The sequence below is a fragment of the Aotus nancymaae genome, unplaced genomic scaffold (genome assembly GCF_030222135.1).
Source record: "Aotus nancymaae isolate 86718 unplaced genomic scaffold, 86718_ANA_hifiasm-v0.15.2.pri h1tg000011l, whole genome shotgun sequence".
Classification (NCBI taxonomy): Eukaryota; Metazoa; Chordata; class Mammalia; order Primates; family Aotidae; genus Aotus; species Aotus nancymaae.
Window position 1 is genome coordinate 54,101,546 of NW_026988422.1, and position 15,990 is coordinate 54,117,535.

General features: G+C 37.1%; 1 protein-coding gene across 2 annotated transcripts in view; it reads right to left on the reverse strand.

The window, feature by feature from the left end:
* The window catches only part of LOC105707266 (cytochrome c oxidase assembly protein COX16 homolog, mitochondrial), a 32,222-nt gene that overhangs the window by 13,252 nt on the left and 2,980 nt on the right, over positions 1-15,990 (reverse strand). Inside the window, exon 2 of one of the 2 annotated variants that reach the window (XM_012438192.3) lies at positions 7,132-7,203. The exons of the other annotated variant lie outside the window; for it this stretch is intronic. Within the exon in view, the coding sequence (XP_012293615.1) occupies positions 7,132-7,203 (72 nt within the window). The remainder of the gene's footprint in view (positions 1-7,131; positions 7,204-15,990) is intronic. 2 annotated transcript variants of the gene reach the window in all.

Genomic DNA, 15,990 nt, shown 5'->3' on the forward strand with positions numbered 1-15,990 from the left:
CAGTGACCTGCCAAGTGACACATGCTCATCCAAGACAATGAGAGGGGCTCATCAGCTTCCCACAGCAGATCCAAAAGGGGTCCAGTCTCAACTCCAGCTCCTTTTGCTACAGTCAAGAACCCATTCTGCCTATGCAGAGAACTGTTGGGAGGCATGCTTGTCTGGGGCACTGAGACAGTCTTCTGGACTCAAGTACCTGGTCAGCATTCCCACACAGCCCCAGTACCTACCTTGAATCTTCCACAGATCCATTTGGGCCAAAAAGCTACGTCAACTTTGGAGCCCTCATAAGACTCATGGCAAGCCTGGGCTTTGAGTACTCTCTAGTGCTGAGGCAGCTCAAGTGGTCACAGGCTCAGGGAAGACAACAGTCAGTGTGCTTAGAATCCCTGGAACATCCTCTGAAGAAGGACAGGCACAAACAAAAGCAGACTGCACAGACTAAGATAAACACAGAGGCTCTCAATGCACACACATTGTCACATTTCCTCAAGTATCCGAAACATTCAGGAAAATATGGCATCATCAAAAGAACAAAATAAGACACTGGAGACCAACCTAAAACGATGGAGATGTGTAATCTTTCAGACAAAGAACTGAAAAGAGTTGTTTCAAGGAAGTTTAATAAACTTCAAGAAAACATAGAGAACCATTTAGAAATTTATCAGAGAAACTGAACAGAGAGATTGAAATAATTTTTAAAAAATCAAACAAATCCTAGAGCTGAAAAATACAATGAATGAAACAAAAAATGCACTACAAAAACATCAACAGAAAAATTCAGCAACAGGTGAAATGATCAATGAGCTTAAAGAGGAACTATTTGAAAATACACAGTAAGAGGAGAAAAAAGGAAAAAGAATGAAAGTAATAAACAGCTTACAGGATCTACCGAACAACATAAAAACAGCAAACATTCAGATTATTGGAGTTAAAGTGGGAACTAAGGAAAAGGAACAGATATTCAAAGAAATAATAACAGAAAACTTTCTAAACCTGAATATATAAATATCTAGGTAAAGCAAGGTAAAACATCACCAATCAGATTCAACCCAAATAATACCTCAAAAACATATTATAATCAAACTCTCAAAGACAAAAGTCAAAGATAAGATGCTAAAAGCAGTAAGAGAAGTGAAGCAAATGATATAAGGGACATCCATATGCTTACTTGGCAGCAGACTTCTTAGCAGAAACTTTATAGGCCAGAATAGATTAAGACAATATATTTAGAGTACTGAGGAAAACAAACAAATTAAAATACTGTAACAACCAAAAATACTGTAACAACCAAGTTATCCTTCAGAAATGGAGAGATGAAAGACTGCCAAACAAAAGCAGAGGGAAGTTATTGCTACTAGACCTGTCCCAAAAGAAACGCTAGGAAGAATTCTTCAAACTAAAAGATTAGAACACTGCATGATAAACTAATGCTACAATCACAATGTTTAAACCACTTTTATCTTTAGTAAGAAGACAAAACTATTAAAAATAATAATTGCAACAATTTGCTAAGAGATTGGCAATATAAAAATGTAAATAGTGGCCAGGTGCAGTGATTCACGTCGGTAATCCCAGTACCCTGGGAGGCCGAGGTGAGAGTATCACTTGAGGTCAGGAGTTCAAGACCAGCCTGCCCAATATGGTGAAACCCCATCTCTATTAAAATTACAAAAATTAGCCAGGTATGGTGGTGTGCACTTGTGGTCCCAGCTACTCAGGAGTCTGAGGCAGAAGAATTGCTTGAACCTGGGTGGTGGAGGTTGCAGTTCTGAGATTGCACCACTGCACTCCAGCCTGAGTGACAGCAAGACTCTGTCTCAAAAAAATAAATAAATAAATAAATAGTGACATCAAAAATTCAAAATGTAGGGAAAAGAGAGTTAATGGGTATAGGTTTTTATTTTGGTTTTTCCTTTTTCTGTAATCAAAGTTAAGTTGGTACCCATTTCAAACAAGTTGTTATAACTACAGGATGTTTCTGTAAGACTTATGGTAACTGCAAAGCAAAAATTCATAATACACTAAAAATAAAAAGCAACAAATTAATATATACTAACAGATAAAAATCACTTAATCACATTAAAAGAAATGAAAAAAGGAAGCAAAGAGTTATACAACTAAAAAACAAGCAACAAAATGGCAGTAGTAAGGCCTTATATGAATAATAACACTGAATGTAACTGGACTATACTCTCCAGTTAAAAAACATTCAGTGGCTCATTGAATTAAAATATAATACACAAGTAAGTATATGCTGCCTATAAGAAATGCAACGTCATCTATAAGGATACACATAGACCGAAAGTAAAGGAATAGAAAAAGATAACCCATGGAAATGAAAACCAAAAAAGAACAGAAGTAGCCATACTTATATCAGATAAAATAGACTTTAAGTCAAAAACTACAAAGAGACAAAGAAGGAAATTATATAATAATAAAAGAGTCAATTCAGCAAGAAAATATAACAATAGTAAATATATATGTACCCAACACCAGAGCACCAAATATACAAAGCAAATATTAAAAGATCTAAAGGGAGACAGACTGGAGTGCAATGGCACAATCACAGCTCACTGCAGCCTCAAACTCCTGAGCTACATCAATCCTCCCAGATCAGCCTCCAAGCACCTGGTACTGCAGGCATGCACCACCATGCTTGGCTAATTTTTTTGCATTTTTTTAGAGATGAGGTTTTGACATATTGCCCAGGCTGGTCTTAAACTCTTGGGCTCAAGTGATCCACCCACCTCAGCCTCCCAAAGTGCTGGGATTAACACATGTGAACCACTATGCCTGGCCCCAGAAGATAATTTGAAACTCAATTTTTTCTAAATCAGGTACCTAAGAGCTAAGGTAGACAGTTCTTGGTGCCATTTTTCAGTTTAGCATTGATACACTATAGAAAGCATGATCCTTGGTAAAATTTAACAGTACAGAATAGGAAGTCAACAGACCTCATACCAGTCCCCCTTTTGTTCACTCATAGGATATTTTTGTAGTTCTAACCTCTGAATCAGAAAAATGTCACTTTAGTCAGTTTCACAGAGCAGTCAAGAGAATATAATAATTATAATAATGCATGTTCTTATTGGTATAGTATGCACAAGCTAACTCAGCAGCTCTATTTTAGACTGAGATATTTTGGGGAGATGAGTAAACTTATGATTGACTTATAAGTGCTTGCGTGTCTCATCTTGGACCTGTGAGATTCAGTCTTTATATCTGTTTTCACATCCCTGTCTCCACCATGCCCAATCTCAATTTCTTGTTTGCGTATGGTGCAGTATGCTCTGTTTTGGTTATTTAACTCCTTAATCCAGTTGTATGTGTCCTTCCATATGTCACTAAAATAACAGAGTCATTTAGCTTTCTTTTTCAGTGATGTCTGAATCATACTGGCACTGGTATTATAATTGTTCTCATTTTCATTATCTAATCTTAGAAAACATGTTGACAATATTTATAATCTTAAAAATTAAACACCATCTGGTACAAAGCACAACATGTAGGGAAAGTCAAAGACTTACTGTTCACAATTGCAATGTACTTACATTGCAAACTTAAATCACATCACTTGGTGTGACACAGCAATGTATGATCCATTATTGTGAATCCTTGGTTGTTAGTATCAGCAATCATGAGAAAAAAAAAAAAAACCAGCAACAGCCACTAGGAACAGCAGATAAACTACGCCATATATTTTTCTAAAAATTGAAAGCTGTTGCTTCTAGCTCTTACTTTTTTAGGCCACCTTATGGATCTCGTACTTTCCTCTGAACTTTGCACATCCATACTGAAAGGCAAGATGTTTTCTTTCCTGGGATGGCAAGCTTTCAGTACAAAAATCAGGACAGTATCAGGCAAACAATGAAGGTTGGTCACCCCAAATTCATACTGTCTTTTCTACATCCTTCTCCAAACTTCTCAACTGAACCCGTCCTCTTTTGATCCAACTTCTTCCTTTAGACCACAGCCTCAATCCCCTTGACCTCAGCAATTTGCCCTCTTGATGACCCTAATCTCAATCTCTCAACCCATTCAACCACTATCAGCCTCAACCAATCTTATCCTTTCAATCCTCAAGGACAAAACTTAACCTCTTAACTTCTCTCAACATTACTTCATCCTCTCTACCTAACTGGAACTCAACCTTACCCAAACACTGACTCTTGATAACCTAAGTTTGACTTTTTAACATCAACCAACCTCAACCTCTAAATCTCATAGGCCTTGTCTTCTGATCCTTCTCACCTCAACCATGTCCTCTCATCTTCCTCCTATAGACCTTAACCATCCTCATTCTTTTAACCTCATTCCCTTGACTTCAACTGACCTTGTCCTCTCAATTTCAATCAGCCTCATTCTCTTGAACTTACTAACCTTGTTCCATTTACTAAACCTCACCTGGTACCTCAACCTCCCCTGTTCTCCTTAACTGGGTGATATGGTTTGGCTGTGTCCCCACTCAAATCTCATCTTGAATTGTAGTTCCAATAATCCCCATGCATCATGGGAAGGATCCAGTGGGAAGTAATTGAATCATGGGGGCAATTTCCCCCAAGCTAGTCTTGTGATAATAAGTTCTCATGAGATCTAATGGTTTTATAAGGGACTTTCCCCTTCATTAGGCTCTTGTTTCTCTCTCCTAACACCACATGAAGGTCAGGCTGGCTTCCCCTTCTGCCATGATTGTAAGTTTCCTGAGGCCTCCCTAGCACTGTGAAACTGTGAGTCAATTAAATCTCTTTTCTTTATAAATTACCCAGTCTTGAGTAGGTCTTTATTAGCAGCATGAAAACAAACTAATACATTGGATTATTAGTACCACCATTTACCTAGTCCTCAAAACCAAAACTTTGAGTCACCCTAGATTTATTCATATTTTTATATTACATACACTAGTCATCAAATACTATCAGTTTGCTGCTAAAATTATTGCTGAAACTCATTCGTTTCTCTTTATCATCATGGCAAATATTTTACTTCCAGTTCCATCATTGTTCATCTATGCTACTGCCCCAGAATCCTAACAGGTCTCTTTACTTCCAACCTAAGCAACATTTTCTCTTCTACCTTCCTCCCCCAATGCCCATCCACCCATACTCCACTGCCAAAGAGCTATTTCTAAAATGAAACACTAACCATATGCCCAATACTCCCTCTACCTTATAGAACATAAGTCATTTCTACCATTTAGCTAATTCCTACTCATTCTTAAAGCCTAATTTGAAGGGTACTGCCTTTGGAAAACCTTCTTTGAATCTCCTTTTCCCACTTAAAACTATACACCCCTCCTTGAAGTTCTAGTAATGGCATTTTACTGGCATTGTTATATTACATGTCTGGGTACATTTTTTTTAATTAACTGTCTTCCAGCCTCAATTATAAACTTTATAAGTACTAATTTCTGAATAACTTTACTTGTAGCATCTAACAAATATTAATAGATGACCACTATTCAGTTATTTTTCAAATATATATTTTCTCCCTTCTAAGTATCATACTACCATAATTTTCATCTTAAAGGGAAAGACAAAAACATTCCTTGATAAAGTAATTGGGATGCTAACTGAAATCTTTTAACACAGTTACATTGAAAGTTGTTAACTGAAAATTAACTAAAATTGTTCATTAACTAAAAAATTGTTATATTCCTTCATAGAAACTACACATTCTTTTAAAATTTAATATTTACCCTAATACCTACTGTCTTTAAAACTGGCTGATGTTGGTTTCTCTAAAACCATAAAATTAACTGAGAAAACTGAATAGGACTTTATACTCTACTTTTCTATCAATATTACTGAGGCCTGCTAATAAAATACATTTATTACTTGGAAAAAAAACCTACAAATATCAGATCTGTGCCACAAACAAAAGCTATATGCTTCTGAATAAAAAAACACCAGAGTTCTCATGTAACACCTGTCCTGATTTCACAATAACTGTGTAATCACAGAGAGTGAGAATCGTAGCTTTACCCCTAAGTAGCCATGTGACCTTAGCCAACTTAGTTAAGCTTTGTTTTTTTCTTCAGTTTCTTTCATGTAAAGACCCACTATAGTTAATGTATAGATCCCCTCAGTTTCCTCACCTGTAAAATGAAGACAATAGTCTATAGACAGTCCCCAACTTGCAATGATTCAACCTATGGTTCTTTTACTTTACAATGCATTTAATCAGGATATTAAATGTATTTTTTACTTATGATATTTTCAGTTTACAATGAGTTTAGCAGGACATAACCCCATTATAAGTCAAGGATCATCTGTGTGTGTGTGTATGTGTTTGTGTATATGTATATATGTGTGTGTGTATAAACTAATATAGTCCTACTACAAAGTAGACACTATAAAAAAATTGTCTTTATAGTGAAAAATAGTTTTCCTTTCTTTTACTAACAATTAAAGATATGTATCAATATTCTTTATACAATTACTGATATGAATATGAAATATAATTAGAGAAATAAAGTAAAATTATTGACCTATGTTTTTTAATCCTTTCTAAATCCTAAAAACAGCTACACCAGATCATACGTTGTAGGAGAATGGTAACAATATTGCAAATTTTCTAATGAATAAGGAAGATTACTAGGCTGGGTGCAGTGGCTCATGCCTGTAATCCCAGCACTTTGGGAGGCCAAGGTAGGTGGATCATTTGAGGTCAGAAGTTCAAGACTACCCTGGCCAACATGGCAGAACCCCATCTCTACTAAAAATACAAAAAGTAACTGGGCGGTGGTGGTGAGCACCTGGAATCCTAGCTACTCAGGAGGCTGAGACAAGAGAACTGCTTGGGCCTGAGAGGTGGAGGTTGCGATGAACAGGATCAGCCACTGCACTCCAGTCTGGGTGACAGAGTGAGGCCCAGTGGCAAGAAAAAAAAAAAGAAAGAAAGAAAGATTACTAAATTAGTTATATTTCATGATTCACTTCCATGTGATCACTCATGTTATTTTAAAGAATAATTTAAAAAAACAAGAAGAATTAAAAAAAAAAAAAGAGCGTATCTTAGCATTGAAAAGCAAGACAAACTTAGACTGCTTAGTCTGCTGAGTATATGATTCTCCTGAATCAGAACATACACATAGACAGACACATATCAAACTCGAATTATATTTCTTACTTTACTCTTCACAGCATCATATCGGATTTGAGAAAACTCACGAAGACCAAAAGAACCTCCAACAATCAGCAACTAAAACAAAGAAAGGAAACATTTAAGCAAAATAGAAGAACAGAATTCAGCCTATCTGTAGATTGCTTACCTAAACAACGATAGAGGCACATTACACAAAAATTCTATAGATTATTTTTCCCGGTGAGTCACCATCTTTTAGAGCAAATACAGTATATACTATCTAGGAAACATTACAGCATATCCTTACCAAATACCAAAATCACCACCCTATACCTGCATCTGACCTTATGATTTAAATGACATCATAACAAGCATTATATTATTTGACTCTTACAACAGACCTATTTTTGTTTTTTGCTAAGAAAAAAAAAAACAAAAAAAACAACCATTTAACAAATGAGGAAATAAAAGCACAGCCAACTAAATGACTTGCCCATTGTTAACTTAAATTTTGCCAAGCCTGTCTTTGTACTTTGAGTGCTATTCGATCCTCCTTAGTAAGTAAAGAAACTGAAACCTGATCAACTGCTCAGACCATATCCAAATAAGGCAGATGCCTAGCTATAACCAATCAAGCTATTTCTGTACTTTACTTTCCTGTTTTATCTATATTCTATATTCATTGCCCATACTGCAGACTGGAGCTCTCTCAACTTCTCGATCTGAGTGCTGCCTGATTCATGAATTTTCTTTGTTCAAATAAATTCCATAAGATTATTCTGGTTTTTTTTGTCTAAGGTTTTTCTTTCTTTTAATACCATGATTACACAGGGCAAACCAGCAGTAAAACTCTGGCCTTTTTTTCCTTCAAGACCAGAATTCTTTTGACATTATGATTTTTCAAAATAAGCCAGTTCGAGTCCTCATACCTTACCAAGTGATAAAGAAATCTCATGAAAGACTGCTGCAGAATATTTTCTATATCACATTGTATTCCCAGGGACAATATAGCTATAGGGATCACAGGTAAAGAAAGTTTTTAAATTCTTACTATATACTGAAATGCTGAAACATCACCTTAAGATATACAGAATCACTTTCAATTTTTGCTGGCACCTCTTTGAGGCACAATATTGTCAAAAGATGTAAACTTCACAACAGAGAATTATAACCACCCAATGAGTTCACCTTGCCTGCTGCCTAGACAGCTGATTTATCAAGACGGGAATTACAATGGGGAATTGCAGAGCCGGCTGTGTGGGAGACCAGAGTTTTTTATTATTATTCAAATCAGTCTCACCAAGCATTCAGGGATCAGAGTTTTTAAAGATAATTTGGTGAGTAGGGGCTTGGGAAGTAGGGAGTGCTGATTGGTCAGGTTGGAGAATCATAGGGGGTGAAGTGAGTTTTTCATGCTGGTTTCTGTTCCCCAGTAGGATGGCAGAACTGGTTAAGCCTGATTACTCTTTTGGGTAATGTCAGCTGATCCATCCAGTGCAGCAGGGTCTGCAAAATATCTCAAGAACTGATGTTAGGTTTTACAATAGTGATGTTATTCCCCAGGAGCAATTTGGGGAGGTTCAGATGCTTAGAGCCAGAGGCAGCAAGACCCCTGAACTGTAATTTCTAACCTTGTAGCTAATTTGTTAGTCCTGCAAAGGCAGACTTATCCTCAGGTAAGAAGGGGGTCTTTTTGGGGGAAAGGCTATTATCAATTTTGTTTCAGAGTCAAATCATGAACTGAATTCCTTCCCAAAGTTAGTTTGGCCCATGCTCAGGAATGAACAAGGACAGCTTTAAGGTTAGAAGCAAGATGGAGTCAGTTAGGTCTGATTTCTTTCACAGTCATAATTTTGCAAAGATGGTTTCAGTATTGCTACAAAAGTTCATGACTACAAGGAGAAACTCACTCATCTTCACTTATTGTGTGTCGGTCTTACAAAAACAAGCTTAGAACAGACTTCGGATTTCAGAAGACACTTGCAGATTTCCCTAACCTCTCAAAGCAGGGATGAATTGTCAGCTGGGTAACCTCTCACCTCATACTGAAGCAATACATCAGTTGCAGCTAAGTAAGAGAGAACTGGGTTATCTTCTCCAAAGCAAAGAAAACATATTTATAATACTGTCATTGCATTTATAAATGTATTCTCTAACAACAAAAAAACACACACAAATGATTTTGTCCAGTTTACAACTAACTGTACATGTTTAGTGGAATAACAATTTTAATTTTTAACATTTTGCTTTTTGTTATCCTATCATTTTCCCCTAATAAATTAAGAAATATAATTTGACTACAATTAAAAATGAATAAACAGTAATTCATCTAATTCAACTGGCTAATTCATCTTTATGTGCTCTTAGGTCAATTTGCTGTCTTTAGTGCTGCAATGTATAACAAAAATTTATGTAGTGAAACTTTGTTAAGACCAAATGCTGCACTTCAAAGTAGCTAATTGAAAACTTCTATAGACCAGACTTCAAATATTTTTGCATCAGCCAATCTGTGGAATTTACACAACTGAGAAAAAGCAGACATACCTGACATTTTGCTGATTTAACAAAAGAAGAAAACAGTATTTTCAAAAGCTTAGCCCTTCTACCAACCAAATGACTGAAAAGCAGTTCTTCAAGTGGGAATGAACAGGTAGGGAGCCCTCAGTAGGGTAATATTTTGCCTGAACACAAAGGGAACAGTTTCTGTCTTATTTATGTCTTTCCCCGCAATATAACCAGTTTCCAACTTACTGGTTGTCCTTCAAAAAACTGTCAATTCATGTATAAGCGCAGACATTTTAAACATACCACACTTTCCCTTTAATACAAATAGAAGCATAATGTGCACCATGCTTATCATCTTACACATTGCATTAATATTTTATTAATAAACACACACAAAAGTGTATATAAAGCATTAATTTAGAGTTAATTGTAACATAAACTACAATGCATTTACTAACAGTTTAATAAATAGAATACTTACACACACACCCCTTGCAAATAAAATGGTAACCTTCCTCTCTTTAACATTAACATAACAGCTAGATTTTATTGCATTCACTTCTTGATTTTCTTCTTTACCATCTATATATAATAACTAAATTCTATAATTTAGTGTTTTCTGTTTTTGAATTTTATTAAAACTATTCTTTGGTGTAACTTTTTTAGAGAGAAATTATGTATGTTAAAGTATATTGTATATAGCTATAGTTAATTCATTTTCTTTGCTATATAGTATTCCATTGTAAAAACAGAACACAATTTACTACTCATTCCCTTGCTTGATAGATACCTGAATGATTTCTAGTATCATGTCACAGCCTCAAGGTTTTGTTGGTATTCTTAACCTCAAAATTATAAGTTTATGTTTTATAGTGTTTTATACCTTTTAATGTTTATTTCTTTAATTGGTAATATAAATATATTTATATAAAAAGGAAGGTAGGGATCAAACTTTATTTTTTTCTGAATGGCTAGACCTTTCAGCTTCAGAATGAGGGATTAAAGCTAATTAGATTTTTGAATGACATGGTAAAGCAGCAATGACAATTTGGGGATCTTTTAAGATTACTGCATACTGGGAAGTGTGGTAAATTTCATGAGTTTTTTTTTTTTTTTTTTTTTTTTAAAGATGGGGTTTCACCATATTGGTCAGGCTGGTCTCGAACTCCTGACCTCAGGTGATCCGCCCACCTCAGTTTCCTAAAGTGCTGGGATTACAGGCGTGAGCCACCGCGCCTGGTAAGATTTTTTTTCTTTTGAAAAAAGTGGCAATATTTATTTAAGAAGTAAAGATGTCATTTATTTGACAGTTATGTATAACATATAATACTGCTCTGACCTTGCATTTTAAATTTTATACACCTTGGAGATTTCCTTTTTTTTTTTTCTTTTGATACAGATTCTCCTTCTGTTGCCCAGGCTGGAGTGCAGTGGAGCGATCTCAGCTCACTGCAACCTCCACCTCCCAGGTTCAAGCGATTTTCTTGCCTCAGCCTCCAGAGTAGCTGGGATTATAGGCACCCGCTGCCACACCCAGCTAATTTTTGTATTTTAGTAGAGATGGGGTTTCACCATGTTGGCCAGGCTGGTCTCGAACTCCTGTACTCAACTGATCTGCCTGCCTTGCCCTCCCAAAGTGCTAGGATTACAGGCATGAGCCATCACACCTGATGGAGATCTTTTTACATTTGTACATGTCATAAATGTGGTATTTTAATAGCTACATATATGCCGGGCGCGGTGGCTCACGCCTGTAATCCCAGCACTTTGGGAGGCCGAGGCGGGTGGATCACGAGGTCAAGAGATCGAGACCATCCTGGTCAACATGGTGAAACCCCATCTCTACTAAATATACAAAAAAAAATTAGCTGGGCATAGTGGCGCGTGCCTGTAATCCCAGCTACTCAGGAGGCTGAGGCAGGAGAATTGCTTGAACCCAGGAGGCGGAGGTTGCGGTGAGCCGAGATCGTGCCATTGCACTCCAGCCTGGGTAACAAGAGCGAAACTCCGTCTCAAAAAAAAAAAAAAAAATAGCTACATATATTTTATATAATTCTATATACATATATAAACGTAATACATTACATACATTATGTATGTGCATTACTCACACCTACATTTTCTCTCTAACACAAATATATTTTTCTTTTCTTTTTTTTTTTTTGAAATGGAGTCTCGCTCTGTCACCCAGGCTGGTGTGCAGTGCCGCAGTCTCAACTCACTGCAACCTCTGCCTCCTGGGTTCAAAAGATCCTCCTGCCTCAGCCTCCCAGCTACATTTGTTTTTGCACACATATACTGAAGAAAAAATATCCAGTAATGGAATTTCTGGGTAAAATAAATGACATCTTCACTTTTTAAAGAAATGTTGCCACTTTTTTCAAAAGAAAAAAAGAAGAAATCTCATGAAATATCCCATACTTCTCAGTATGCAGTAACCTTAAAAGATCCCCAAAGTGTCAATGCTAGTTTACCATGTCATCCAAAAGTCTAATTAGCTTTAATCCCTCATTCTGAAGCTGAAAGGTCTAACCATTTGGAAAAAAATAAAGTTTGATCCCTACCTTCCTTTTTATATAAATATATTATCAATTAAAGAGTTAAATATAAAAGGTATAAAACATAAACCTTTATAATTTTGAAGGTGAGAATACCAACAAACCTCGAGGTTATGAATTTTGTTTTTTCCCCCATGGCAAGATTTGATCATTAGAAGCTACAAATTTCAAAACCAAGTATATCTGACCACATAGGGTGGGTGTGGTAGCTTATCCCAGCTATGCCGGAGGCTGAGGTTGGAGAATCGCTTGAGGCCAGGAGTTTGAGACCAGCCTGGGCAACACAGCAAGACTTCCTCTCTTAAAAAAAAAAAAAATTAAAACTTCTATGCTGACAAATAAATAAAATAAAACAACATAAAATCAAAAAAAAAAATCAAATCAGGAAAAATATCTGTTATAGATAAACAACTAATACCTGCAATGTCAAATATAAGAATTATTTGTATAAGCAAAATAACTTTTGTCTCTTAGATTCAATGAAAAGATACAGAGAGGCCATACTGAAAAGACCAACCATGTGATTAGAGGGCTGGGGCTTTGAGCTATATGATATCAACCCGACCTCCAAACCTCAAGGGAGAAGAGGAGAGCTGGAAACAGTTCAGTCACACAGCCATCGGTTCAATCACCTGTGCCTATATAATGAAACCCCAGTAAAAAATTCTGGACACTGAAACTTGGTTGAACTTCCTGGTTGGTAAACACATCAATGTGCTAGGAGGGTGACATGCCCTGATCCCACAGGGAGAGAACACAGAAATTCTGCATTCAGGACCCTCCCAGACCTGGACCTATGAGTCTCTTTTTTTGGCTGTTCCTAATTTTTATCCTTAATAATAATACTGTAATCATAAGTATAGTATTCTCCTGAGTTCTGTGAGTAGTTCTAGTAAATTATTGAACCTGAGGGAGTAGCCTGAACACCCAAATTTGTAACGAGTTGGTCAGAAGCACAGGTGGCCTGAGAATTCTGGGGTTGTGCCTGGTATAGGAAGTTAGGGGAGTTTTGTGCAGGATTGTGCATAGTTAGCATGTGTGTATGCATGTGTGTGTGTAGTGTTTGAACTGCATTGCAACACTAATTGCTTGTTACCATAGAATCCACACTCCTAACTAAATGTCTTCATTTGTCTCCATACTTCTCTTATCTACTGAAGGACACTGATTCATCAATTCTCTCCTTTCCTGTATCATCAAAATCTGGCTCACCACTGCAGGATTCAGCATAAAAATGCTGTTATTTCTCCTATCTTATTAACAGACTTTCCTTGACACCACTTTCCCACCAGATACCAACCTCTTTCTCTGTTCCTATATGCAGGTAAATTTCTCAAATGAGTTGCCTGTACTAGCTGCTCTTCCTACTCTCTCTTAGATCCATTCCAACCATCAATGACATCCACATTACTAAATCTGGTGGTTACCTTATTTCATCTGATTTCATGAACAAAATTTTGATACAGTAGATCACACTATCCTCCTCTTCCCTTATATCTGGTTTTTCTTTTACCTCAGAGTCACTCTTTCTTAGTCTCCTTGGTTGTTTCCTCCTGTATACCTCAACTCTCCAATGTTGGCATACCTCAGGGCACAATGTTTGCTCTTCTCCTCTGTTCACTTATTTTGTAATCTTAATCCTATGGCTTTAAAAGCATATGCTGATTACAACATTCCACATAGACATGATCAAGCACGAATCCCAGTAGCACCAGGTGAACAAAGTAGACCAGGTTAGTACTGCAAAATCTGGAACTTAAACTGCCAGGAAAGGGAGCCCAAAATATTATAGTAGGTTACTACCTACAATTTAAACATGATGACATCCTGCTAAAGTATAAGACTTAAATAGGATATCATTTCCTAATGTAATATGTAAAATGTTCAAGATACAATAAAAATTCCATTGTTATGACAAGAACCAGGAAAATAACTTTCTACAGTTTGGATATTTGACCCTCCTAACCTCATGTGAAATCTGACCCCGAATGTTGGAGAGAGGCCTAGTGGGAGGTGTTTGGGTCATGGGGACAGATCCCTCATGAATGGCTTGGTGCTGTCCTCATGGTAATGAGTGAGTTCTCACTCTATTAGTTCCCTTGAGAACTAGTTGTCAAAAAGAGCCTGTCACCTCCCTCCCCTCTCTCTTGCCATGTGATCTCTGCACATGCTGGCTCCCTTTTGCCTTTTGCCACAAGTGGAAGCAGTCTGAGACCCACACGAGAAGCAGATGCTGGTGCTGTGCTTCACAGTATGTACAGACTGCAGAACCATGAGCCAAAAGAAAATTCCTTTCTTTATAAATTACCCAGGCTCTGGTATTCCTTTATAGCACCAGTGGTCCCCAAATTTTCTGGCACCAGGGACCAGTTTCATGGCAGATAATTTTTCCACAGATGGTGGGGTGGGGGTGGGGTAGCAGTTTGGGGATGAAACTCTTCCACCTTAGATCATCAGACATTAGATTCTCACAAGGAGCATGCAACCTAAATCCCTTGCATGTGCAGTTCATGACAGAGTTCGTGCTCCTATGAGAATCTAATGCCACCTCTGATCTGACAAGAGGTGGGGCTCAGGCAGTAATGCTCACTCACCTGCTGCTCACCTCCTGCTGTGCCACCCGGTTCCTAATAGGCCACAGACCAGTACCAGTCTGTGGCCCAGGGGTTGGGGACCCCTGCTTTCTAGCGACACAAATGGACTAAGACAAACTTGAATTTTAAAAAGGCTATGGAGAGATGGTAACACAGAGATAAACCAGAGATTAGAATTACCTGACAAAGACCTCAAAGGAAACATCATAAAAATACTTCAAACAACAATAGATTTTCTTGAAACAAATGGAAAATGAGAAAACTTCACCAAAGATATAGAAGATATAAAGAAGAACCAAAACCAAAGGGTCGTATCAGTGACATGGTGGAGTACCTCCAAAAATCCTTTTCTCCACAAAAACGATGAGGACGTTTGTAAAAAATTGTCAAACAATTTTAGAACTCTGAAAATTAAGCAAAGGCTTGCAACAATGTGTGCAGTATTTACCTAAGAAAAATGCCTAAATCTCAGGAAGAACAGTTAGCTTCGTGGCATTTTTATTTTGTCATATTCACACCCCTCCACTCAAGCTCTATAACAACCATGAAAACCAAGAGCCTGCAAACATGATATAAAGTCTGGCATCAACTGGAGAGGGTAGAGGGGTTGGACCTCTTTAAAATCCCATTCTGTGTGAATTACCATCATTTCATCAGTCTGGTAGTTCCTGAAAGATGCTATTCACAAAGCTGTCTTTAGTTTACCTGACTTGGAGCTCAACTAGTGTGAACAGACGTCTCTTAGAAGGCGTTTGTTAAAAAAAAAGAAAAAAAAAATCAGAGGTAATTGTTTAACATTATGAATGCCTGGTGCCTGGTGTGGTATATGGGAATAAGGTGTCTTTACAGGACTCTGAAAACCTCAAATGTATTCCTGAGAATTTAGAAAGTCAAGGAAATAAATAGAACTGTGTACATGCCCAGAGCAATGTATATGCCCAAGAAAGACCTGAGAAGGCCCCTAAATTCTCACTTATGACTAATCTTGAAGCTCTGAGCAAGTAAGAAGTGAAGGCTATACATAGAGCTGTAAATTGCAAGGCTGAATGTTGAAAGCATGCCCAAAAAAGCACGCAGTGCCTCTCAACAAAGACTGGCAGATTTGTTGGTTTCAGGTTTTAAAGAAACCTCTGTCCAATAAAAGGAAAAATAGTCCAGTTAAAAAATGGGCAAAGGATTTGAACAAATATTTCTCCAAAAAGATACACAAATGACCAATAAACATTTGAAAAGAGGCTCAACATAGT